The sequence below is a fragment of the Carex rostrata genome, chromosome 12 (genome assembly GCF_964058835.1).
Source record: "Carex rostrata chromosome 12, lpCarRost1.2, whole genome shotgun sequence".
NCBI lineage: Eukaryota > Viridiplantae > Streptophyta > Magnoliopsida > Poales > Cyperaceae > Carex > Carex rostrata.
This window is the reverse complement of record NC_135929.1, coordinates 11,249,963-11,275,196: the sequence shown is the minus strand read 5'-3', so window position 1 is coordinate 11,275,196 and position 25,234 is coordinate 11,249,963. Positions and strand designations below refer to the sequence as shown.

General features: G+C 36.9%; 4 protein-coding genes across 9 annotated transcripts; 1 reads left to right on the top strand and 3 right to left on the bottom strand.

The window, feature by feature from the left end:
* Window positions 1-1,569: 1,569 nt before the first annotated feature.
* LOC144562562 (DEAD-box ATP-dependent RNA helicase 35-like) lies at window positions 1,570-4,389 on the bottom strand. The gene is made up of 2 exons (XM_078311755.1): window positions 3,230-4,389; window positions 1,570-2,682 (listed from the first exon to the last, which is right to left on the bottom strand). Exons 1-2 carry the CDS (start codon window positions 4,276-4,278, stop codon window positions 1,815-1,817), a joined length of 1,917 nt encoding a protein of 638 aa, XP_078167881.1. The 5' UTR covers window positions 4,279-4,389; the 3' UTR covers window positions 1,570-1,814.
* Window positions 4,390-7,850: 3,461 nt separating this feature from the next.
* On the bottom strand, window positions 7,851-16,643 carry GC5 (golgin Putative 5). 2 transcript variants are annotated; one of them, XM_078311753.1, is made up of 19 exons: window positions 16,220-16,643; window positions 14,882-15,771; window positions 14,688-14,759; window positions 14,336-14,410; window positions 13,917-14,031; window positions 13,154-13,215; window positions 12,989-13,036; window positions 12,619-12,903; window positions 12,310-12,369; window positions 12,134-12,217; window positions 11,765-11,830; window positions 11,392-11,490; window positions 10,941-11,159; window positions 10,210-10,294; window positions 9,655-9,881; window positions 8,824-8,883; window positions 8,623-8,736; window positions 8,215-8,289; window positions 7,851-8,100 (listed from the first exon to the last, which is right to left on the bottom strand). In XM_078311753.1, exons 1-19 carry the CDS (start codon window positions 16,359-16,361, stop codon window positions 8,071-8,073), a joined length of 2,808 nt encoding a protein of 935 aa, XP_078167879.1. In that variant the 5' UTR covers window positions 16,362-16,643; the 3' UTR covers window positions 7,851-8,070. The 2 variants fall into 2 exon arrangements, with proteins under 2 accessions (XP_078167879.1, XP_078167880.1); XM_078311754.1 differs by having other exon boundaries at window positions 7,851-8,097.
* A 1,048-nt stretch (window positions 16,644-17,691) lies between these two features.
* On the top strand, window positions 17,692-19,267 carry LOC144562560 (photosystem I reaction center subunit VI, chloroplastic-like). 2 transcript variants are annotated; one of them, XM_078311751.1, is made up of 3 exons: window positions 17,692-17,907; window positions 18,025-18,160; window positions 18,952-19,267. In XM_078311751.1, the coding sequence occupies exons 1-3, from the start codon at window positions 17,780-17,782 to the stop codon at window positions 19,129-19,131; spliced, it is 444 nt and encodes a 147-aa protein (XP_078167877.1). In that variant the 5' UTR covers window positions 17,692-17,779; the 3' UTR covers window positions 19,132-19,267. The 2 variants fall into 2 exon arrangements, with proteins under 2 accessions (XP_078167877.1, XP_078167878.1); XM_078311752.1 differs by having other exon boundaries at window positions 17,699-17,907; window positions 18,028-18,160.
* A 1,300-nt stretch (window positions 19,268-20,567) lies between these two features.
* LOC144562558 (uncharacterized) lies at window positions 20,568-23,661 on the bottom strand. 4 transcript variants are annotated; one of them, XR_013514150.1, is made up of 2 exons: window positions 21,260-23,660; window positions 20,568-20,845 (listed from the first exon to the last, which is right to left on the bottom strand). XR_013514150.1 is itself a non-coding variant. In XM_078311748.1 (2 exons), the coding sequence occupies exon 1, from the start codon at window positions 23,256-23,258 to the stop codon at window positions 22,101-22,103; it is 1,158 nt and encodes a 385-aa protein (XP_078167874.1). In that variant the 5' UTR covers window positions 23,259-23,661; the 3' UTR covers window positions 20,568-20,801; window positions 22,071-22,100. The 4 variants fall into 4 exon arrangements, 3 of the variants coding, with proteins under 3 accessions (XP_078167874.1, XP_078167875.1, XP_078167876.1); XM_078311748.1 differs by having other exon boundaries at window positions 20,568-20,801; window positions 22,071-23,661; XM_078311749.1 differs by having other exon boundaries at window positions 20,568-20,801; window positions 22,076-23,661.
* Window positions 23,662-25,234: the final 1,573 nt, after the last annotated feature.

The following is a 25,234-nucleotide window of genomic DNA, read 5'->3' as shown; positions in this document are numbered from 1 at the left end:
TATTAGGGTTGCAAACACTATTTTCTCTTGTCATTTAGAGACACTACTAGTGTGCTACAAACACCTTCAGTTAGAGTGTTGCATTAGGGTTGCGACCACCCACTTCTCTTGCCATCTGGAGACACTACTAGTGTACTGCAAAGGCCTTTAATTGAAATGTTGTATTAGGGTTGCAACCATCATCTTTTCTTGCTATCTGGAGACACTATTAGTGTGTTGTAAAGACCTTCAATTGGTGTGTTGTATTAGGATTGCAACTACCATCTTTTCTTGCCATCTTGAGACACTACTAGAGTACTGCAAAGAACTTCAATTGGAGTGATGTATTAGAGTTGCAACTACCATCTTCTCTTGCCATCTTGAGACACTACTAGAGTACTGCAAAGAACTTCAATTGGAGTGATGTATTAGAGTTGCAACTATCATCTTCTCTTGCCATAAAAACACTACTAGAGTTCTACAAAGACGTTCAATTGGAATGTTGTATTAAGTTTGCATCTATTATCTCTTGCCTTATGGAGGCACTATTAGAGTGTTGCAAATATCTTCAATTAGAGTATTGTACTATGGTTGCAACCACTATTTTCTCTTGCCATTTAGGAACACACTACTATTGTGCTGCAAAGACCTTCAATACTGAGAAGAGCTGCCAGGAGGATCGAACATACGTTCAATGATAGACAACGGGATATGCAAAGAAGGAAGGGGAATGGTGTTGTTGCGTAATTTTGTAATTTGGCTAGAAAGGTGCAATTAGATATTCAATGAAAAATCCAAAACAATTGAGGAATTAGTGAGCGAGGTTCGAGACCAATGGAGAATTCAAAACTCAATAGGCGCTAGACAATAAGGCCACTGGAGGAGGATTTTTTTCAAAAAAAAATTTCTGTTTTTTTTCTTCTTTCACTTCAGTTTATGTTGCTTTTGCTCTTATTTTCTTTACCTCTTTTTTCTTTACTTCTATTTCTCTCTTTATATATGGGGTTTTCAGCACTTGAAAATCCATCAAATGCAACCATTTGCGGTTAATATAAATGAGAGCTTGACCCTCCTTGTTCTTCAAAAAAAAAAAAAAAAGAGTTGTTTAAAACATTGTATAAATTTTTTATTATTGTGGTTCACTTGCTAATACAGGTCCCTGAAAAAAATGTACGCTACACGGCCTACGAGCTTTCTTCATTTACCATATTTATGGTGGGTCTGGTTAACAAATTAAATATCTCATTGCTTTCATAATTCGTTTATTAATTTATCTACCAAAAACAAGACCTCACTTTGTTTGGGATTCCTATAATAATCTTGTGAAAAAAATGAAAATAAACGTGGATTGTATTTTTTAGGCTTAACTAATTTGTTTTGTTGATATTTGAATATTTCTAAAATATTTGTGGGTTGGATTCCATATATTTTATGATCAAAGACTAGATGCCAGTGCTATGCTGTAGTAATTGATCCAAGAAAAAGCATCACAAAATTTGCAGTAAATAATGTACAGAATTAACTAGTTAATTTTTTATTGATTTAATATCCTGATTTACCCCATTCCCTGAAACCAAAATATCCCCACAGTAAAGAAAAAGAGTTGCCTTGGTTTTGTAAAATAAATACTACCAAGTTTCCCACTTCCTGAAGCTGAATTACCATATATATTGATACAACTTGAGGGCATCAAAAATCTTCTACCTTGCTACCAACTCCTAAAGTTGTTCATATTTACAAACTAAGCTGACAGAAAGAAAAAAATAAAAAATAAAGTACAGAAGTACAACATGAAGGAAATAAAATATATAAGAGGAAGATTAAAAAAAAAAAATTCAAATTTCTCCACGATAACCACCAGACCCAAAATAATCCCTCCTTGAGCCGGCAATTGCCATCGATTTCTGGTGCTCCAATTTGGGACAATCCTTGATTCTGTGCCCCAAACCGCCACAATATGCGCAACCCTTGACTCCACTTGCATTTGTAATAGCCTCCTCGTCTTCTTCCATTGGGTCGTTCAGCTCTGCCAGCACAGGCGGTATCCTCTGTTTTGCTTCTTGCAACAGATGCTTCAAATCCAACAGGGTCGTCTCTGTTTGGTTCTTGTTTATGAAAGTAGTTGCTATTCCTGTTTTCCCGCACCGACCTGTACGCCCAATTCTGTGCACATAGTTTTCAATCTCAGCTGGCATATCGTAGTTTATGACATGCTGGATATCGGGAAAATCCAGACCCTTTGATGCCACATCAGTTGCCACTAACACGTCCTTCTTGCCCGATTTGAAAGATGCGATAGCATATTCTCTGTCCTCCTGATCCTTCCCTCCATGGATTGCAACTGCTTCAACTCCTTTCAAGAGCAAGTATTCATGTATATCATCCACATCGGCTTTGTTTTCACAAAAGATGAGGACAGGTGGTGGGGTCTTTTGGAGACACTCTAGAAGGTACACAATCTTGGCCTCTTGTTTTACATACTCTACTTCTTGGATCACGTCTAGATTAGCTGCACCAGCTCGTCCCACATTAACAGTCACGGGTTTAACAAGGGCTGATTTGGCAAAGTTTTGTATCTTTGTGGGCATAGTTGCAGAGAAGAGGAGGGTTTGCCTCTGAGCCTTGAAATGGTCAAATACTTCACGGATGTCATCTTCAAAACCTAGGTCAACTAGCCTGTCAGCTTCATCTAGTGTCAAGTACCTGATGGTAAAAAAAGAAAAACAAAATGTCAAGACAGTAAAATATTTTGCCTTGTGTTCGTACCTAGTGGATTCCTGATCTAATAATTTACCTATACATTTGATTTTAATCAAAAGAATGGCAAACATTAAACTAGTAATGAGGTTACTATCACAAAATATTATCAATATGGAAGTTGTCAAGTCCCTGCAGAACAAGTATGGTACTTGATTATGCAATATATTCTCTCATAACAAAGTTTTCATTTTGTAAGATCACAATCAAATGACCAAATTAATCTTTCCGGCTATACCAAATTAGACAGCTATTTATTCCAACTGACAAATATGAACCTGCGTCAAAATGGAATTGAGAGACAGAATTAATCAATAGAAGCCAATCTATCTCCACCTTGAACAAAGGTTTAAATTCAGAGAATGTGTAATGTGACAGAACCATACTTTACTTCGGTGATGTAAATCTTACACCAGATAATAGACCCAATATTGAAACAACTGATAATTCATAGCATCTCTGTCAAAAAAGTAAGTATAGTAACAATAAGTACCTGCAATTATCGAGATTCATTCGTTTCTTGGCAAGCAGGTCTTTTAGCCGGCCTGGTGTAGCCACCACTATATGCACCCCCTTCTTCACAGTTTCAAGCTGTGTTCTCATATCAACTCCACCAATGCACAACAATGGCCTTATTTCTGGATACCCGCATTCCCTTAACGGGCTCAAAAACAGCTCTATCACATCAAAAGTCTGCCTCGCCAACTCCCTGGAGGGGCAAACAATGAGCCCAAATGGGCCCTCACCCGACACAATTGGCATCATTATCTCCTCTTGCAACGCAACCATAATAAGAGGCAGTACAAAAACCAGGGTCTTACCCGACCCGGTAAATGCAATGCCGATCATATCCCTACCTGATAGAACAATTGGTAACCCCTGAACCTGAATCGGTGTCGGTTGTACTATACCCTTCTCTTTGAGCTTTTTCAGTATCGGTTCAGGAAATTTCATGTCTTTGAAGTTCTTAATTGGTGGCGGCACATCATCTCCTTCAACCAGTATATGCCACTGCCGCCTCAGCAAATCAGCATGAGATCTGGGCATTTGACGAATATGAAGCGGCGGCTTCCACCCGGTTTGAATGGGATCAGTGTAAGTTATCCCCTTTGCAAGCTCACGAACCGACATTAGGGTTTTGCGGTCTGACAAGTGTTCAAGCATCTCCTTCTCTTGCTGCACCAGCTGCTCCGTTACGGTGATCTCCGGCTCGGCGAGTTTGAGCTGGGATGCCTGGACAAGAAGAGAGGGTTTGATGGAGGGAGGAGGGGGAAGATTGATTGGGTCGGGAGGGACAGTGGGATTAGGGTTAGGGTTAGTATTAGTATTAGGGTTTGTGTTGGGGGCGGAGGTGGGAGCAAGTGGCTTAGAGCGCTGGAGGAGTTTCTGTGCTTCCATGGCACGGCGTTTGGCGATTGGTATGTACTCATCATAGTCGTCCTCGTCGGCGGCGGTGGTGGTGGCGGCTGGGTGGTTGGGAGAGAGGTCGGAGGCGGAGGGGGGTCGAGAAAGGGGTTTTGGAGGGAAAGAGGAGGTTGCCATGGAGAAAATGAGGGGTTTTGGTTGGATCGAATTGAATCGTCGGAGAGGTGAAGAAAGAGGAAACGGGACTTGACAAGGAAAGAGGAAGAAGAGAAACGAGATGGGTTCGGATTTAATAAAGTTGAACGGATCCAAACTGTGACTAACCGCCAGACTGATAAGCGATAACAGTGTAATTATTGGGAGAATTTCATATATACCACTTAGGTCTTAGGGTATTAATGGTCGGGCGGGTACGGGTACCCCGGGTATACCCGGGACGGGTACGGGTACGTCTCGGGTACGGGTAGGACGGGTACAAGGGTATTCGGGTACGGGTTTGGTCGGGTATATTTTTCAAAAACCATACCCTACCCGTCCTATACCCGTAACCGTGTACCCTTGATGGGTAGGGCGGGTACGGGTATTTTTTTTTTTTTTTTTTTTTTGCAGTTTTTTTCTGGTTTTTTTGCTGGTTTTTTTTTTTTTTTTTTTTTTTGCTGTTTTGTTTTCCGGGTATGGGTCGGGTCCGGATGGGATGGCACCGGGTGGGCGGGTGGGAGGGAACCGGTTTTTTTAATTTTGAATTAAAGTGAACAGTACTCGGGTATCGGGTAGGGGTAGTCGGGTACGAGTAAGGTCGGGTAGGGTAAGGTCGGGTATGGGTCCAAAAATGTGAGTCCGGTCCGGTTTTTGCCCCTACCCGCGTACCCGACCCATACCCGAGCTCGGGCACGGGTACCCCGGGCGGCGGGCACGGGCGGGTAGGGTAGGGTATACCCGTTAAGGGTATTGTTAATACTCTAATACCACTCAATAAATGTGAAATTACGTATTTACCATCTAAATTTCTGTAATTACATATTTACCATCCAAATTTCTTAATTTTTGTCTCCAAATTAAGAATTTCAGTAGACCTTTTCAATTATCAGCAACAAAAGAGATTATTTTTACAAATGCATTATTGCTATGGCGTTGATGGTGTGCTGTCGATTATTGATTCAATTTTCGTCAATATCGAGGTGCTAAACGGTTTTAACTACATCTTGGAGTGGATCAATTATGTAATTGTGTGAGAAAATATGAAAATTAAAGACTTTACTCGATTGGAGGTGATTCTACTCCGAGCTCCCATCTAGGTCTATCTGTCTCCTCCGGTGCGGGTGTTTCTTCCTCTTCGTATTCCATCTTCTCTAAGTGTTCTCTCTAGGTTTTTAGTTTGCTTGATGGGGTGAGTTTTAGTAGAGCAGCCACAGAAGAGGAGGAGGCGGGAGAGGCTATATTTTAGCGTCAAAAAGAGTGAAATTATGATGGTAGAAGGGGAAGGGACTAATCTAATTATTAATTATATTGTTTATAATATTAAATTTAATTAATCTCTAAGTAATCTCAGATTTTGATTAATTGGGTAAATGTGTGAGTTATTAGAAATTTGGATGGTAAATATGTAATTACAGAAATTTGGATGGTAAATACGTAATTTCACATTTTTTGAGTGGTATATATGAAATTCTCCCATTATTCAAGTATAGAGGTGGAAAAAAAAAAAACTAGTAGCTCGTGGTTTGTACTTGACTCGCTCTCTAACAGTTTGTAATGAATTGAGTTGTTAACGAGCCAGTTTGTTACTAATTTGGTTTAAAATTAACGAGTTTAAGCTGAAGTTTAGCTTGCTTGTCAGCTCGCTTAGACATCAATTTGTGAATTTGTCTGAATTGTTTGCATTTCATACTGTCCAACTTGATTCAGTTCAGTCCAAAAAGTTCGTAGAATTATTCTTATTAAAACAAGATTCAGTCAGACCCAACAAGCCAGCTCGTCAGCTTGCGAGCTAGCTAATGATGATTTCAACTCAGACTCCTAACGTCAGCTCGATCGCGACTCAGACGAATCAGCTCATAACGAATTCAAGCTGAATCCAACTCATGACGAGCCAGCTCGTTGCCACCCTAATGTAATAGTGTTATAATGGCATTCAAGTTTCAACAGCCAGATAATCAAGCTTTTAAAAACATATAAATGATGTAATGATATTTAAGTATTTAACATAGTACAATATCATTTGACGAATTAATTATATTTTAAAAACCAATTAACAATATGCATCTTTAAATTATTATTTTTTTCAAATTAAATGCTTACGTTAACTCCATCTATTTCAAAACTTCTTGTAAAAATAAAACATGCGTGGTGAGGTCTCTAGTCACAAGATTCACGAATTAAATCCGAATAATTCGTTTTTTTGGTAATGCCGAACTGAATGTCGAATTATTCGGTTGATTGAACTTTGACCGAATTAAACCCGAATACTTTGCCAATTTTTATGAATTTTTCCCTAATTTTACGAATTATTCGCGAAATTTTTCCAAAATTTTCCCATAACATTTTTCTTTTTCTTTTTTGGTTCTCTTGCAAGACTGAGATATATTATCTGAATAATTCCTAATCATTCTTGAATTATACCCGAATTATTCCCGAATCACGAATTTTTGACCTCACCTCACCGAACCAAATAATTCATTTGTCGCTATGGTGAGGTCTAGCTGATCAACAGTTTTGTATTAAGAGAATTTTAATGCTAGAGATTTTATAAAATAGTTAAACAGTTTAATAGCAATTATAATTATGTTTTGTAGAGTTTGACATTACTTTATTTATTTTTTTCGAGAAAAAAAATGTGAATATCTAATCTTCAGATTCTATTAATATGGACACTATATTGTCTACTGACATGTAGAAAATATTTAGTCAATTTATTTTATTTTTAAAAGTAGCAACTATTTGGAGTCATAATCGTTGTCAGTAAATCTCTCCTAATTAAAGTGTGTTATGGGAAAATAAACTCATACTTACAATAACTAACATGCAAATCATAGTTTTGTTAAAATAAAATAAAATAAAATCTAATTAAAATTAAAGAATTAAGATACTTCATTTTTATTAAATAAAATAAAACCATATTTTTGCTTCCCTGCGGCAGGTATTCTACCGCACAAATTTTCAAATTGAGCCAAATAGTACAGATTCTTATCAGACGATCCGAATTCCAAATTCAAAAACTGAAACAGACATTTTGTTTTGAATAATATTCCACAACACATGGCACTTTATTAACAGTAGACGAGTGTTAAGGCAATTTTACCCTGAAAAACTGTTAGCAGCTCCAAAGTTCAAATGCAATCATCTCACCACTTTAGTTTCCGTTTTGCTATCAATTGATTTATATAATTCTCCTTGAATAGACACTGTTTCATCACTCAGACTCTGCACCAACAATTTATTACTCGATACATTCCTAATTCTCTCACAAAATTTGCAAAATATCTATCAAAACCATGCTGTAAATCAAACAAATCTATATACACTAGCAAACATCAAATTTCTAAAAATGAACATCTTTGTTTGAAAATGAAGGACTTGGAGAGATCAAACTAATAAATTTTTAACATATATTGTATTATTTAATTTTTGAATTCTTATTCTCACATGTATTGTTGCTAAATGAAAACGAATGGACAGGGGAGTTGTTACCTTGTTAGAGTCGGAATCCTAAACCTTACAAAAATAGTATCAACAAAAACCACAAAAATTAATTTTATTCTACTGATTTAGACATTTAAAAACATTACATGTACAACAACTCACAACAAACACGCACTCGTATGATAAGAATGGAAATGCACAAAACTCAATCCGCTGTCAATTTCTAGACAACTATATAATCGCAACTGATCATTGTCAAGTTCAAGAATTTGACTAGATATCTCTAGCTTTTAGAAGTTTGAATTCAATGGGAGCAAAGATACCCTGTACTTATGCTGAAGCACCAAGCATTTGAATCTGCTAGGAAAACAAACAAGAAAATTAATTAAGAAAACATCAACACTTAAACTGGATATACATCGAGGTGAACAGGAAGAAAAAGAATTTGGAAATAGGAAGCAAAAATGTAAGCACCTTGTTCACCAGCAAATCTACTTGCTCTCTGTACATTTCTTTGAGGTCAACAATGTCAGCTCGTAGTTCCTCCAACTACAAAGTGAAATGGGTTCATTAAAATTCAAATAAGGTGAAGCAAGTGCAAATACCATTCACGATCAAAATGCAAATCTTTCAACCAAAGACTAGCTAGTTTACTAGGTACGTACTAACACTATGATGCTCATAAACCTATATGCCAAAGGGTTATGGCCTCAATAGAATGCAATCTGTGTTTCTTGGTTTGTTTGTGCAATCAAATGCTTAATCTATTTCTAACTGAACCACTTGCTTTATCATTAATAGCTGATAAATCAATCAAAATGAAAAACCAAGTTCATTCCCAAATAGTTTGTTGCAATCATAGTTGCACAAAAGAAATTGTACCTCTTCATCACGCTCGCCCATGAGCTCAAGTGCGGCAGTGTGTCTCTGCCTCAGTGCCTCCAGCTCAGCCTTTACTCCAGGCAAAGCAGATGCTTCCAACTTCAGTTTTTCACACTGACAAGACAAAAAAAATTCAAAAATTATTTTTGGAGTTGGGAGATGAGAAATGAATGAGATAAGAAAAAAGCGATGTATTGTAACCTGCTCAGTCAACTTCACCAACTCTTCAGCTAGAGAATCACGGATTGACTCCAATGAAGCCTGCACATTTTCCAAAAATGAATCATTGAATTGTCTCATTGCAAACGAACTTGGAAAGGTAGATATTAGCACCATCAAGAAGGGATTACAGCATTATATGCCACCATAAAACAAACCAAACCAAACAGCAAACACAACCCCTCCCCTACACCCAACCCCACCCAAATAAAAGGAGGGCAACGCAACAAGAGAAATATTAAAAAAAAAGTAAGGCTTGGGTGCTGTGGATAGCATAGGGTCATTTGTGCTACGGTCTCAAAAACATATCATATAAACTTCAAACTTCGATTTAAAGCGCTTAATAAATTGTTTATATAATAAACTTGTAAAATACCAATTTTTACTATTTTTGGATTTTTTTTTACTATTTTTTATGATTTATGAAAGAAGGCCAAAAATGACCTAAAAATAAAAGAAAATTGTCAATATTTTAGGCCATTTTTTGCCATCTTTCATAAATCATAAAAAATAGTAAAAATTAGTATTCTACAAGTTTATTGTATAACCAATTTATTGAGGTACTTAAACCGAAATTTGAAGTTTATATGATAGGTTTTTGAAGCCGTAGCATGGATGACCTTATGCTATCCATAGCACCCAAGCCTTACTCCTAAAAAAAATAGCTAAAATAAAGAAAACTGAGCCCAAACCAAGGAAGTATCATCCAGGTTTAGACACTACGCCACCTTTGTTCTGTTGAGCCTATACAGTCTCTCAAAAAATAGCAATGAAGATAAAGAAGAAAAAATAAAAAGGGAGAGCAACACTTACCAGGCGAGACATGTAAGAAGCCAGTTCACCATCCTTCTGTCGCAGAGTAGCTTCAAAAGCACTTGGGGTCATGCTCTTTAGAAAGTAAGACGACATGTTACCTTCAGTAGACATTCTCCTCTCTAAAAGGGCACTACTGTCATTTTCCAAAGATGCCTGTAAGAAATGGCTCTCTTCAATGCTATTGAGGCTTCCGGCACTGGATCGCTTTCTCATAGGTATATTTCCTATAATTTACAAGCGAAGTAGGATGTCAGGGTTGTGATTGAGAACGATACCAGACATGTATAAATAGGATACAACCAATATGTACATCAAGTAATGTTTGAAAAATGAAGCCATATTTACACAGTAAGCATGCAATTAGCGTCAGTTATATTCAATTAAGTTTTATATCCAAGAAACAGGAGCACTGATTTTAGTTATGCAGTTAGCACCAAAGAAGCAAGCACTTGACTACAATTGTATCAGTAAACACTATGAAACAAAGGTTCAAATGATGGAAAAAAATCTTATGAGTAAGTTGGAAGTTTGAATAAAATTAAAATATATTACTTGTCGGATCATAATTAGCTTTATGTGTCTCTATAGAAGCAGCCTTCTCAAGTTCTAACCTGGTAGCTCTTTCCTTTTCTAGCTCCTGTAATAAAGACAGAAATAAAGTTGATATCAGTCGCTACCCAATTTCTTTTTCGAATTATCATGGAAGCACTTAACAATGATTCATCACGTTGCTTGGAGATGACCAAAAATTCTTCAACAGCCTAATTTACTATGATTTTTTTCCCACAAATTTAATCATAGAGCTCCTAATAATTTCTGTTTGAAATCCTTCTCTTTTCACTCCAAAAGTGATAAGATCTGATGTGGGACAAAGTAAAGTCTAGAGCAAAATAATTCCCACAATGGATATATATATTGTCTTCATCAATTATTTCATACAGAATTGCAGATTAGGGATGACATTAACTGAACATACTTTATCAACATACCAGATTGTACCAGTCACTGTTTTCATTATGCATTAAGCTGTTAAGCGATAATTTTTCGTTTCATTTTAATTTTTATTATTTAAAGTATTTTCATTGGTACTAGGGAACAGATATGATTACATTCTAGTTTCTTCTCTTCTTTAAACTAAAACCTCATGAAAAGAGTTGAAACCCAAAAATTTGAGTATGGTGTACCAGATATATGTAATATGTCAGTCATTTGGCAACTGAGACACTTGAATGGTACAGTACAGTAACAAACATATATGAACGAATAAAAGGAAAAAAAAATACCTTTTCTAGGAGTTCTCTCTGTGTAGCTAATTCCTGGAGTTCTTTTTTCTGCTTAGCTCTGAGTTCTCTGATCTCATCTTCGAGTTGCTTTGCTCGGCCTTCTTGAGTTGCAGCCTCCTCCTTTATGGCAAGGTATTCTTGCCTACTCTCAGATGCTCTCTGCCTTTCCTTCTCAAGCGACCGGCTCAGTTGTGTTTGCTCCGTTCTGAGGCAAGTAATCTGTCACAAAAAGAGAAGAAAAAAACATTATGAGCAAAAATTTAATATCCAAGTGATCCTCCAAATATTAAAAAGAAGAAAAATAAGTTATACTCCATATGATTACAGAATGAAAATTTCTAATGTGACCAACTAAAAAAGTATACGGAAGATACAAGCAAGAGTCCAACAGTATCAAGTGCATTCAAGATCACCAACTAGTAGGAACTAGTGGGAAGGAAGAAGGCAAAACCTGAGTTTCTAAAATTGTGATCCTAGAAAGGCTTTGAGAAAGGCGCTCATTCAAAGATCTTTCTTTCTCCTCAGCTGCAGCAGCCTTTGCTTCTGCGTCCTGTCCACAGAGAAAATCCATGTAAATGACCATAACTACAACGCATAATGGGCAATTAGCATAAACACAAAATTCAATTTTTTTTCAAAATTTTGGGTAACTAACAATAGCTAGAGTGACAGAAATCTTTTAAACAATAACAGGTTCTCATTAACCATTCTTAACAAAGTCAAGCAATTGCTTTGAAACTGCACTTAACTGTTTACCAACATGCAAACAATTATGTTATTGAAAAAGAAAAATGATTAGCTGATTATTTTTTTTTAGCAAAGACCTGTAGGCGGGAGTTTAAAGATCTCTCTACACCTGCCCAGGCTTCAGCTCTACGAGCAGCTGTCTCCTGTTAAAGATAACAGATTAACATACAGTAGCAATAATATTGAACAATAATAGAAACATAGCACATAGTATCACAAAATTTAATCAAGTAAATTCTCTATTATACAAATGTGGATGGAGTCTATCCCAACTTGTTTGGGACTAAAGGCTTAGTTGTTGTTGTTGTACAGATATGTGGGTGGACATTTGAAAATGAGCTATTATACATGGAAATTAATGAGATAACATGGGCATATCATTCTTAGTGTTGTGAAACTTGTTATATAACTACCATTCAACTGATAGAGAATTTTTAATAAAAAACCTGCATTGCTTCAATCTGTCGTAAGAGTGGCCTTGTTGACTCAGGGACTTGTGTCACTAATTCATTGTAGCGTAATTCACTAGCCTGTGATAATACAAATAGTCATTGGTTTTAGTAACCTCAAATTAACGAACAAAACGTCATGCGATAAGAAAAGAAAAGAGAAAGAAGCTCACTTGGTATCTCTTTTGAAGGTCATCAAGGTCCCTCTTAAACATTTCTTCCTTAAAGGCAACCTGTACAAAAAATTGGAAATTGGAAACCACATGAGATTAGAGAGGAGAGCGAAGAAAAGAGTGAAAATTCTGAGCTAAAATGAAGTGTTGTGTCTGAATAACCCCAATTAACATAGCTACCCTCAAGGCTAATATTACTACCAAACAGAATAATCCGACTCCACAAACATTTCATTTTCTTAAAATTTAACCTCTGCCAACCCCCAGACCACACAATTGACTGATGTTTAACAATAAATTACCAAATACCTCCTGCTCTTTTCTAGTTAGAGTATGTCTGAGCTCCTCAATAGTCTGAACCAGCATTGCCTCTTTCTCACTGGCTTCTCTTATACGAGTCTCCAGCTCAACCTTTGCCTCGCTATTGGCACGAGCCTCTGCTACTGCCTCAGCTTCTTTAGCTGCACTTAATGCATTGGCATAGAACTCCTTTTGGGCAGCCAGCTCCGCTTGGTTTTTCTCTATTGTTTCTTGCAGTAACTTCTCAGTCGCTGCCTTGTCTCTCTTTATACTCTCCACTTTCGCCTCCTCCACCTAGTAAAGAAGAGAGTAAAAGAATCAATAAATAGACAATTGTTGGTACTAAATGGTACTGAACTAGCTTAGTTAAGGATAGTACCTGAAGCTTTGAGTTAAGCCTTTGTTTCTCCTCTTCAAATTCCCGAATCTGTCCCAACAGAACAAGAGAAAAGGTCAACAAAAGTTCATTTTAAACAGATGTAGAATTATAAATTGCCTCATCAGTCTACACAGAAAAAGCCAGTTCATGAGTTGGGTCTCATGCCTGTGCTCGGAGTTTTCGTATAGTAGCCTCCTGAGCAGCTTGCTTTTTAGATAGCTCCTCACCTATTTAGCAAAAGTAAAACAGAGTAATCTTAGTCAAGCCTAGAAACAATGTAACTGTTGTTGCTATCGAATAAGTGACTACTCTTCAATAGGTACATGTCATAGCTGTCAAATCAATACTGGCTAACTTTCTATGCACTCCTTGATAATTGCAAAATATTACATTGCCATGCAAAATTGAGAACCATCCTGCATGTTGCTACAACACACAAGCACTTCAAACACACTAAAAGATCTCCTTCACTTCTGTCGGGTTATTTAAAAGCCTATAGTACCTGCCTTTTCACCATTTATCAGTGACAAAGGAGGTTAGCTAGGGCATTTTAACAAAGTTATACAGTCAAGAAAAGACAAAAAGGTTCAGGAAGGTAATCATAGATAGGTCCATACTTCATAGTATACTGGATATCTCCTGTTTCATGAGTGTATTAGGAGAATAATAGAACTTAACACGATGGAGAAGTTTGAATATAATTTGCTGATGTTCAGAATCTTAGAGACAAAGATAAAGTTGTTATTAAGATAAAATTAGTGGACAGTACTAGAACCAAAGCCGTATGGAATTGAAACTAGATATCCAATCAGTCTTTTTAGTGCAGTTTCCAATTTTAACAAAACATTTTCAATCTCATAGTTAATGTATGAAACAATCATTAGAGCCTTGATTGATTAGGGTTTGCGACAATTTGCCTTCTGCTTACCTTCAGCCATGACTTGATTGATAATCTCATCCTTTTCTTTCAAAAGGGCAGCTGCATCACTCTTCTTATTCTGTTCCCTCCTTAATGTATCCCTTTCTTTGGTTAGTGCATAGATCTAGAGAACCCAGAAAAGAAAAAAATAGATCATTATAACATCATATGATAGTTTTGCAGAGTATAATTTTGCATATACAGCTGAACAAACATGATCTAGCCAAAGATAAACATGTCTAGCCCAAGGATTACCCTTCAGAAAGTCAAGTCCAGTACAAGCACAGTACTAGCATGTAGCAGGTGTACATTCTAATTACAACTAATCTGTTCACATCTGTGGACTTCCCCTGCTTTGCAGTGACATCTATTGCCAACCTCATTATCAATTTTTATCACTAACTGATGCAAAAACAGTACAAAGCTACCTTTCTTTCAAGAGAAGCAACTCTCTGGTGATATTCTTCCTTCAGTGAATCAACCTCTGACTCCATGGATTTCCTCTGTATTATACACACAAAAATCTTTACAGTTCTAAAGCAATGTCAACATATACACATTGATTGGCACACAAATTAGACTGGGTCAAATACCTGCACTACTAAGTAAATATTTATGCTCACCATCTTAATTTGATCAAGTGCTATCATTAATTGGTATAACATATTCAACCCCAGAATATAAAAGTGGTTCATTAAATCAGATTGGTTCCTGTCAAATTACACAAAATAGGGCCTTAACATACTATTAAGCAAGAAAAGCAATAAGGAGCGTACCTACCTTCAAGTCCTCAATAGTAGACTTCAGCTGATCATTTTCATTCATGAGTCTGGTCATCTCATCAGCTTTGGCCTGAAAAAGAAATAAAAAAGGTTTCCTCTCAGACATCTCATTTTTATCACCTTTTGTTTAAAAAGCATTAAAAGAAATAAGCTTTCACTTATTTTATTTTATTTTTGCCAAAAATCTATTACCTGTGCTTGCCTGGCTGCTCCTTGCAATGCAGCCTCCATCATCTTCATTTCTTTCCTTAACTTGTCCAATTCAATATTTGATCCGGTAAAACCATGAGATGATACAACCTTCTCTACCTCCTCTATCGTCTCCTCTTTTACAGTGTCCTCTCTCTTAGGCTCTTCATGTACTAGCTCTACATCAGATGCATCAACCAATGTTTTAGCGAGTTCAGGACTAATCACCTCTTTACTAGCAACATCTGGTACAGCTGAAGTAAGGTTTTCCTCTGACTCATGTCCCAGTTCACCACTTGGTGCTTTGTCAGACATGTCTGACTCACGTCTCAGTTCACCACTTGGTGCTTTGTCAGACATGTCTGACTCATGTCTCAGTTCACCACTTGGTGCTTTGTCAGACATGTCAGAGTAAACTTCCATAGCAACCGGTTCAACTTCTGTCCCTGCATCATCCTCACTCTTCTCCTGTGACTCTAATTCAGTGGTAGCTTCTCTCTCAACACTGCTTTTGGTCTCCTCTACAGTCTCCTGACTTGGCACAGCATCCCCTATGACCCCTGAAACTTCGTTTTCAGTATCAATCTTCGGTTGTTCTACTTCATCATTATCTTTTTCCTTGACAGTCTCTACAGATTCGGTTGGATCAATGTTCTCTGCAACAACTATTTCCTCCACCGACTCTTGATCTTTGACCGGTTCAGCCTCTTCCTCCTTGTCCTTTACAGGAGAGATCGTATTTTCTTCAGTGGATACACTACGATCTTCCTCGGAAGCAGTTGTGGAATGTTCTAGAGTTTGCGGTTGTGCCGAAGCTTCAGCGTCCTCATTTCCTTTCTGTTCCGACTGCTGTCCCATGAAACCCATGAAATCTGGCATGCCTCCCCATGCTCCTGATCATGTTAACCACGGAGAAAGTTAATCAATCCTTTTCAAAAATAAAATGTTAACAGCTTGTTATGTTCAACTACTGTTTATTCAGTTTGTGTTGCTAAATCTTTCCTTAATTTAAGCACAAGCCGTAAAATCTCTTAGGTTTAAGCCAGAAAATTCAAATCACCTGTGACTACTACAGGAGTACACTAACTCTCAGTGCAATGACCCGCAACATTCACAGTTCACATCAAATACTACAGGAAACCCATAGAAGCACCCCAAAGCAGGATTTAACTCCAGAACCCATTTCACATTTCCATATAAACAGAATCTAATACAATAGATCACCTGTATGGAGTTCCCACCACTGTATACAATATATGAATAATATAATAGAATGAAATTGAACTCGAACTGAAAGAAGAGGAATTGGCAATGGCATTGCAAATAACAAATCATGAATACCTTCTTCAGAATCAGGTTTCTCTTCCAATCCAAGAGCAGTATCGAAATTCTTCTCTATGTTCTTAACGCTCTCACTGATCTTGTTTACAGCGCCAGCCAGATCCTGGAGCCCACCCAGGGACACCTTGCCAAACCACGCCATCTCGCATAGATCTGTTATCTATCTTCTCCGCCTCGGCGCGGCGCAACCCCGACCAACGGAGACGACGAACGGAACTGCGCGCGAAATGCCAGATCAAGACTGGTACATCAGAAACCGATTTGGATCTGGCGACTGAGATGGATTTGTTAACTAATTAGGTTATGGCGGGTTGAGTTTTTGTATCGGGTCGACTCGTCGGTGGATCTAACATGCCAAACTTTTTTTTATTTTTTAATCAGAAAAAATTGGGAAGAAAAGAAAAGGAAAAAAGAAACGAAGATAACGGTTGTTCCCTGTTAATTTATTACCAGGTTACAAGTTTCGTTGACAGTAAGTTAATGGGCTAAGATTTTTCAAAGCCCGTGTAATTAATGCAAAACCAGGCCTAGGCCCACTTAAATGAGCCCAATAGCTTCATATGTACGCCTCTAGCCCGGTTTTTTTTTTTTTTTTTTCCAATGAAGTGCGCGCTTCTTTAATATCTAGTTTGCTCAGGTGTAGTAGACTAGTAGTCGGAAATATTTAACAATATTTTTTTTTTCTTAAGAGGAGATTCAAATGTTTTATTTTTTGTGCTTTCAGGATGTCTTTATTTTTAAAAATTTTAATAATTCAAAATTTGAAATTTAGAATTTAAAATAAAATCGTGTATGATCTATATCATTTTATCTATGCACGTGTAAAAAATTATGGCATTTTGATTTTGCTTTTGTTGTCATCAAGAGCTTGTACAAAACATACTAATGTGGATAATTTCTAGACGTTGATTTTTTTTAACTTATTGATTCACATAAAAACAAAATTGAAATGTGATATTTTTTATGATCACATAGAGAAAATAATATAGATTACATCTAACGGTTTTATTTTGACTTTTAAGTTTTAAATTTTGAATTATTAAAGTTTTTAAAAATAACATGTGGAAGCACAAAAAATGAAGACATTTAGTCTAGTTAAAGTTCGTTACATAATTTATCTAATGCAATCCATATAAAAATTAAATCCACACAAAATAATAACCCAAAAATATTAAACAACTGATAACAAAATATCTTATTATTCTAATTCGACCATTTCATTTAAACAAACGAAACAATTCGATTTAAAATTAAAAAAAAATCTTCTTTGTAAAAAAAATATGATATATTATCGTACGATCTAACTTAAAATAATAAAATCCCACTATTTCATTTCCAGATATCATGAACAAAGCAAACAGAAGCAAAGGTGAAAAACAAAAGCAAGATAAGGCTATCCATATGGCATCCCACGTGGCATCCTTTGTGTGGGTGGGATCAGTGAGAGCTGCCAATAGGATCTTACTCACCAGACATTTCAAATCCTTGTCATTTGTGTGGAGTCTTAAGGACAGAGCATAGACTCAAAGAGAGAAACCATTGTCTCCCTAATTCCAAGCCATGGCATCTCTCTCCACCATTGCTGTTGCACAGCCTGTTGCTGTCAGAGGCCTTGCCGGAAGCTCCATCCATGGTACCCAACTCGCTGTCAAGCCCCTCCGCCGTTCCTTCCGCAAAACCAACTTAAGGTAATTTTATAGCAATAATTGAAGAATGAAAAGATACTGGATTGTACTGGAACCCTTTAATACAAAAAATGACAATAATTGATTTACTTTTGAGTTTGATACTTTTGGTGTTGTTAGGAGGTCACACAAGGTTTCGGTCACGGCAAAGTACGGTGACAAGAGCATTTACTTTGATCTTGAAGACCTCGGCAATACCACCGGGCAATGGGACTTGTACGGATCCGATGCTCCCTCGCCTTACAACTCGCTCCAGGTACTAGAATTATTTTTAGCAACATTTTGCATTGACTATAAGAATGGAACACTATCTACGAGGTACACCAATAAAAAAATATTTTTACTGAGTATGTCGGTATTACCGACAGAAATATCCACGATAATACCCTCACAAATACCCTCGCGAATAGTCTCATTCTTGTAATTTAGTACTAGCAGGGATGGGTCTACATGTTAATTAGCAGCAATTTTGTTCTTTATATCTTATAATTTTATACATACTTGTACATTTAAGAACTCTTTATAAAAATAAAAGAGTGAATCTATGGTACTATGCATATCACGGGTTGTTACCGTGCTACGGCTCTATATTCGAGTTTTCAAATCCTAACGGTCGATCCGAACCGTTCATCATGTTAATTAGCAGCAATTCGGGTTGGAGACCAAATTTTACATTTTTTGAAAATTTTTTACTATTTTTTTAGATATTTAGAAAATCACTTGATCTGAAAATTCTGGACCATCCAAAAACAGTGATTTTCAATCAATCTAAAAAAATAGTAAAAAAATTTCAAAAAATGTAAAATTTGGTCTCCAAACACATATTAATATGAAGAACAAGATGAACGGTTCGGATCGACCGTTAGGATTTGAAAACTCGAATATAGAGCCGTAGCACGGTAACAAATCGTAATATGCATAGTACCATAGACTCACTCAAAATAAAATTATCCTACAGTAACTAAAATTTTTCAATATTTTAGTTAGAAGTTAATTTTTTTTAAATGACAATAACATAGCATTCTAATGAATTTAAATAAAATACAGAGCAAGTTCTTCCAAACATTTGCTGCCCCTTTCACCAAGAGAGGCCTCCTGCTCAAGTTCTTGCTTCTCGGTGGCGGCTCCACCATTGCGTACCTAAGCTCCACCGCATCGGGAGATGTGCTTCCGATCAAGAAGGGCCCACAACTCCCCCCTGAGAAAGGTCCACGTGACAAGCTATAAACAGCTTAATTTCTTTTAAGAACCATATGTTTGGCTCAGCCTGTTTCCTGTTGTTGATATTGTACCAGTATCAGTGTCTTTATATTTGTAATTAAATCAACGGTTTTTGTTATGAAGCTTCATCTCATTTTCCTTTCTCCTGTCATGTCTTCAACATTTGCTTCTTTTTTGGTAATATTTCTTGTTTGCTTAATTTTTTTCTTCTTCAAAAAATTATGACTTGGAATTTCAAAGTATGCAAAGAGGAAGTATTTCATCTAGGATCAACACATGTAAAGGATAATTTTGGCTTGCACAATCTTATGTAAATAAAATAAAAAAAATTAGGAGGATAATGAAACTGTTGTCCAAGCTATTTCTAATAACAGGAGAACCTTTTTTTAAAACAAAAGTTTAGATTTGAAAACCGACATTATAGGCATGTTTAACATGTTTTACATATCATGTATATTTAAAATGATGAGATTTGATATATATTTCAGCGTTAATCAAGTTTTTTTTTATTTTTTTATTTTCGATGATGAAGCAATATCAAGCAAAACTCAGATTGTATAAAATAATATTGTCAGGCTATCTATATGTCCGACAGTTTTTTGTTTTTAACATTATTCTGAATTTATTCAAATTATTAACATAATTATTATCAAACAATCCCTTCCCTTTATACGCAATTATGTTCATATGTACTATGAATGATGCGTGTATTTAAGTACATAACAGATCAAGGAATAAATATTTCACAAGGATAATTAGGATTGTCGATTTTAGTATATTTAAAGACAAATCAGTTCTATATTTTTTATGTTTCCAATGAGAAATATGGTCAAGAAAAGGATGATATTATAGGATCCAGTACATTACCAGAACCACAAACATAAAAAAAAATATAAAAAATAAAATAAAAATGTTTGAGCAAACAAAACAGTGACTGGTAGTTGTTAATATTTGTTAACATGCATAGCTGCAAGACTTGGCTCAGTTTTAATGTGTACTGAAAATGAGACTGGTTTATTTCAGAAAATAATAGGGTTAAAATACCTCATTCTTTTTGTGCCCCAATCATGTTTTACATCCTTATCCTTATCTCCGTTCTCAAAGAGTAGAGTTAGCTGGAGACCAAATTTTATATTTTTGAAAAACATTTTTAGATAAGCACAAAATCACTGGTTTTTTAGAAGATTTTGGACCATCCAAAAACTGTGATTTTGTACCTACATAAAATAATCATAAAAAAGATCTAAGAATATAAAATTTGGAAAGATCATATTGAACAGTTCGGATCGATTGTGTGGACTTGGAAACGGAGATGAGGATACGAGGCATGATTGGAGCACAAAAAACAATGAGGATGCAGACTCAGTATCAGTCACTGACAGTTTTCAGTACGTTACTGTCAAGTGAAACCTGGAAGAGGGCCTGTACAAAAGGTTGCTATGCATGGATTCAACAATCATTTACCTCATGATGTTTAACAATCAAACAAGATACTCTACATGCCACATACATAAAGCGCAAATCCTCTACAATAATATCATTACAATATCTAACCTACTTACTTAGAGTTGCTGCCAACTAATTCCTAATACTAGAATTGTTCCAATATTGCAGGAGGCTTAACAGTCAGATTCGAGATAAATTCGATATAGCTTCCTTCATTAACTATGAATAACCTGAAATTCAAGGAAATAGAACTATTAGTAAACATAGCATGGCACTAATACGAACTAGAGGGAGGGATCCACTTACAACATCTTACAGCAATTTGGTTTTGTGATTTTGAAAGTCCAAACAGTCGATCCAAACCGTTCAACATGATCTCTATATTAAAATGTGCTTGAATATCAAATTTTATATTTTTTTGAATTTTTTTACTATTTATTAAGTATTTTACAAAACAGTTGTTTTTAGATAATTTTGGACCAATGAAAACAACGGGGTAAAGTACTTAATAAATAGTAAAAAAATTCAAAAAAAAATGTAAAATTTGATCTCTAAGCACATTTTCACATTTTAATATAGATATGATATTGAACGGTTTGAATTGACTATTTGGAATTTGAAAATCACAAAACTGGATTGTTGTAAGATGTTGTAACTTAAAAATGTTGCAAGCGGATCCCTCCTCTACGAACTAATATTGTCACAAACTGAATAAAATTGGTCAACAGGAGAGCAAGCAGTTGTAGATAATATAAAAGGATAACAGTACAAATGTTTAAAAGAAAGTTTGCTATGGAAGGAAGAAAAGAAGTAAACAACACAGTACAGTACTGAATTTAAAATTGCAATAGCATGCTTATATTTGAAAATTATAACATCAAAGAAAGCTCTTATTTTCTACTGAGCAAGAGGAACTAGCAAGGCAAATGGGGATGGCACAAAGAAAGCATTCAGAATTCACAGTCACTGAAGAGCACACGAAAAAGAAGTCTGCTCTGCTCTTCACAAAACTCAATTATTAAATGGTGGAGCAAGAAATTTTCCAACTTGGATCAGATCAAATAGCTCAACATCCTTTTGTGGTTTATAGATTATATGCAAAGAGATAATATACTTAGATATCAGTATTAAAAAGTTAACATCTCTAACATCCTTTTTTGTGATCACCCGACAATAAATTCAAAAGAACCTCAGCCAGCATATGAACAAATTGGATAAAACACTAAAAGAATTCAGAGATTGCATCAAGTGATTAATTTGGTCTTACACTGGTCAACCCATACTATTGCTTCTGAGTCAGAACTCAAAACTTAAAATTACGGTATTCTCATCCAAATAACAAACGAGAACAGAAATAACCCAACCAACCCCTTCTGATGATGTTCTCGCCCTTCTCTCTCCATTTCTCCCCAAACCCTAATGCCCCCCTAGTACATGACTCAAACCCCCTTGCAACTCCTTGGAATGCCTAACAATATACAACAGTTGTTACGTTTTACCTAACTTGAACACCTGAAACAAGTGACCAATCAGAGGAAGCTAGAGTTTGAAAGAAAAGATACGGCAGCAACAGATCCGATGAGCTCACCAGCATCAGATGACCTCCTGGCGCGCTTGACCTTCTCCATTTGCACCTTCAGATCAGCAAACATCTCCATGCGCTGCAACTCCAGCCCCTTGAGGAACTCCATTCTCTGCTTCTCCATATCCATCATTTGCCTCTGCCTCACCCCCTCCACTCTCTCATACATCTCTCCCATTTTCTCTATTGCCTTTGCCAGTTCCAGTATCCCTTCTCCGCTCCCTCTCTTCTTCCCCTTTTTTCTTTCGCCCATGGAAACCGACCTCGGCTCTGAGTTCCCCTCCCCCTCCTCCGATTCCTCCTCTTCCTCCTCACCCGCTTCTCCTTTCGCAGCCAAAGCCGCTGCTGCAACATTTCTCATGAAGGAATTGTCCATGGGTAGAGCTGTTGGAGTAGGAGCTTTTCTAATAAAAGAGTTTTCACCTGAATGCACTGGTGGGGCAACTGGAGGAGTCCTTCTGATAAAGGCATTCCCCATGGGAAGCGAGGAAGCAGCCATAGCTGCAGCAGCGGCTTTTCGAAATATAGAGTCATCAACAGGAAGAGCAGTTGGCAGTGTTGTCATTGCAGGAAGCTTCCCATGCAAAGGCGACGCAGTTGGTAGCATCCCGATCCCCTTTTTCTGATAAGGCAAAGGAATTGCAAGGGCCGGAGATGGCGAGTGAGAGAATGAATGAGAGTAAGAAGCAGAGGGAGCATGCCGCTTAATACCTCCACCTCCGCCACTCGATCCAGATCCAGCAGCAGGCGTGGTAGCCCCAATCAAAGCATCAAGCCGACCATAGAAAGGCCAAGAGCTAGTGACAGCAGTTCCTTCAACAAGCCGAGCCTTCTCCAACTTGTATTTCTTCTTCAAAGTGTCGATCCGGTTCTTGCACTGCACATCCGTACGCATCTTACGCCGAGTAGTGCCGATCCGAGAGTTAACAGCATCGGCCACCTCCTGCCACTGCTTCTGACGAAGATTACCTCGATTGAGCTCCAAATAGCGCTCTCCCCACGCATCCACCAACGCCGACGTCTCCCCTTCGCTCCAGCAATCCTCCCGGTAAGGCATCCCCGGATTAACCGGCCGCGACGGTGGCGCATGCTCCCTTAACTCCATCAGATCGACGCTAATTCTCCTTGGATTTTAGGTTTAAAGGAGAAGCGGTAGATCTGGTTTTCTTCTTCTCTGGGGCTGGGTTTTTTTTGTGTTAGGTCGTGGTTTGGTTTGGTGGGGAATTGAGAAAAGGTAAAAGAAGAAAGAAGGGAAGACTGGAGAGGGATCGGCGAAGCGCCGGTAGGGAAGCGCGTGCAACGCACGTGATAGAGGTGGGAAGGCAAACCGGTAATCGCCAGGTGGTGGACTGCGCGTGCGCCGACGCTCGCGCTAGTGATGGCATGAGCGTGGGCCAATGGGCCATATGAGATCGGAGGCTCATCACAGCCGTTGGATTGAGAGGGTTTGACCGGGAAACCGGTCGGGAAGGAATAAAAGAAATAATTAATTTTCTCCGGGTGGATAAAGACGAGGGAAGAGTACCGGGTCCGGTGTCGGACGGGATTCGCTTTGATGTGATTTGACCAAATTACCCCTATCACATCCATCCGGCATTTCATTTCTGAGTTGAGACGGAAGCATTCCTCTAGAATCGAGGAAAGATTTTAACAGAGGAGTTATAACTTCATGCAGCGCACGAACTATAGAACCAAAACAATCATGCATAGAGTTTGTGCCCTGCATGAAGCGAAAACTGTTCTGTTAAAATCATTACCCCTAGAATCTCTTCTTCATGTTGATTTCGTAGTATCAAAATTAGCAGCTAATTCGCCACCCAAAAAGGAGCTTAAATTCTTCCACAAACAACAGGTAAATAATTTGGTGGAATAATCTCCTTTATCCAATGAAATAACATGAAGAATTGTGAGAATTAAGGAAGCAATTTTAAATAGAATTTTAGTGACAACATTGATACTAATTTATACATGAGATAAATTGTTAATTTGTTTTGACACAAATATACAATCTCAAATTTGAAATTAACTAATTTATTTTAACAAGACATAGTGTAAAATTATATTTTAATTGTCATTTTTCTTTTATAAATTTCATCATTAAATACAATTATTTCCAAAATTATCTGCATAAACTACATGATTTAATGCATTATTTATTTGATTTTTGTTTTTCTAAATTAAATTGATAGACATTTTCCAATCCAATATATTAATTGTAAAGAAGAAAAATAAAAGGTAAGGTGGATGATTTGAGAAGAGGATGATTGTAGAGAGAGAGATTCCAGTGGGGTAGAAGAAGAGGGGCAAGTTGGGGTGGTATTAGCAATTAGTATTGATTGTGAGTTTGTAACGCTAATGAAAGAAAGAGATGGTTGTTTCTGGCGTGGGATGGGTCCAGCGGGAGTTCGGCGTACGTCTCCGGAAAAGAAAGCGTGAATGAATGAATGAAAGAGGTTTCTTTTCTTCTCTGCTGCGGGCCCCACCCCCCAGGACTTTACCAATAGTAAAGTCACGTGACCACTCTGCAAGTTGAGACGCTACGCTATGGATCGCAACGTCTTATCAAAAATATGATTTTTGTTCTATTTATATCTTCTTTTTTATGTTTTGAATTTTTTCTAAAAATAGAAAATTGAAGAACTGCATGAAAAGAAAGTTTCAATTTGAGAATGTAGCGGTAGCATAGCTAGCTAGAAAAAAAAAATTTAGAAGTGTTGGATACTTAAAGATCGAGAATTTGAATTTTCCTAACTATTTTGCAGTGAATGTGAATTTTTCAAAATAAAAAAAAAATAAACAAAGAAAAAACATTTATAGAGTTATGTGACAATGTTATGTGACAGTGTTTACATAATTCAAAATAATTGAAAGTAGCATCTAGAAGGAGATTTGAAAAAAAAAAATTGAATTTATTTTACATATATAAGTTTACATAATTTTAAAGTGGTCATAGTTAGTTATCAATTTTAAAAAACCGTTAGAGATCTTCTAGATATGATTCTGGTCAAAAGTCTAAAAGTGGTCCCGATCAAAGCAATTAAAGTTGTTAAAGTGGAGGTTATTGGAGACCACACAGAAATG

Bases quoted from the DNA above. Each gene is read 5' to 3' on its own strand.
- LOC144562562 (XM_078311755.1), bottom strand. From the start codon at position 4,278: ATGGCAACCTCCTCTTTCCCTCCAAAACCCCTTTCTCGACCCCCCTCC. The intron at 2,683-3,229 runs GTACTTATTGTT...TTTTACCATCAG, and splicing joins ATGAATCTCGATAATTGCAG to GTACTTGACACTAGATGAAG.
- GC5 (XM_078311753.1), bottom strand. From the start codon at position 16,361: ATGGCGTGGTTTGGCAAGGTGTCCCTGGGTGGGCTCCAGGATCTGGCT. The intron at 13,216-13,916 runs GTAAGCAGAAGG...TTTGCTAAATAG, and splicing joins CAATCAAGTCATGGCTGAAG to GTGAGGAGCTATCTAAAAAG. The intron at 12,904-12,988 runs GTACTATCCTTA...CTTCTTTACTAG, and splicing joins GGCTTAACTCAAAGCTTCAG to GTGGAGGAGGCGAAAGTGGA.
- LOC144562558 (XM_078311748.1), bottom strand. From the start codon at position 23,258: ATGGAGTTAAGGGAGCATGCGCCACCGTCGCGGCCGGTTAATCCGGGG.
- LOC144562560 (XM_078311751.1), top strand. From the start codon at position 17,780: ATGGCATCTCTCTCCACCATTGCTGTTGCACAGCCTGTTGCTGTCAGA. The intron at 17,908-18,024 runs GTAATTTTATAG...TGGTGTTGTTAG, and splicing joins TTCCGCAAAACCAACTTAAG to GAGGTCACACAAGGTTTCGG. The intron at 18,161-18,951 runs GTACTAGAATTA...AATAAAATACAG, and splicing joins CGCCTTACAACTCGCTCCAG to AGCAAGTTCTTCCAAACATT.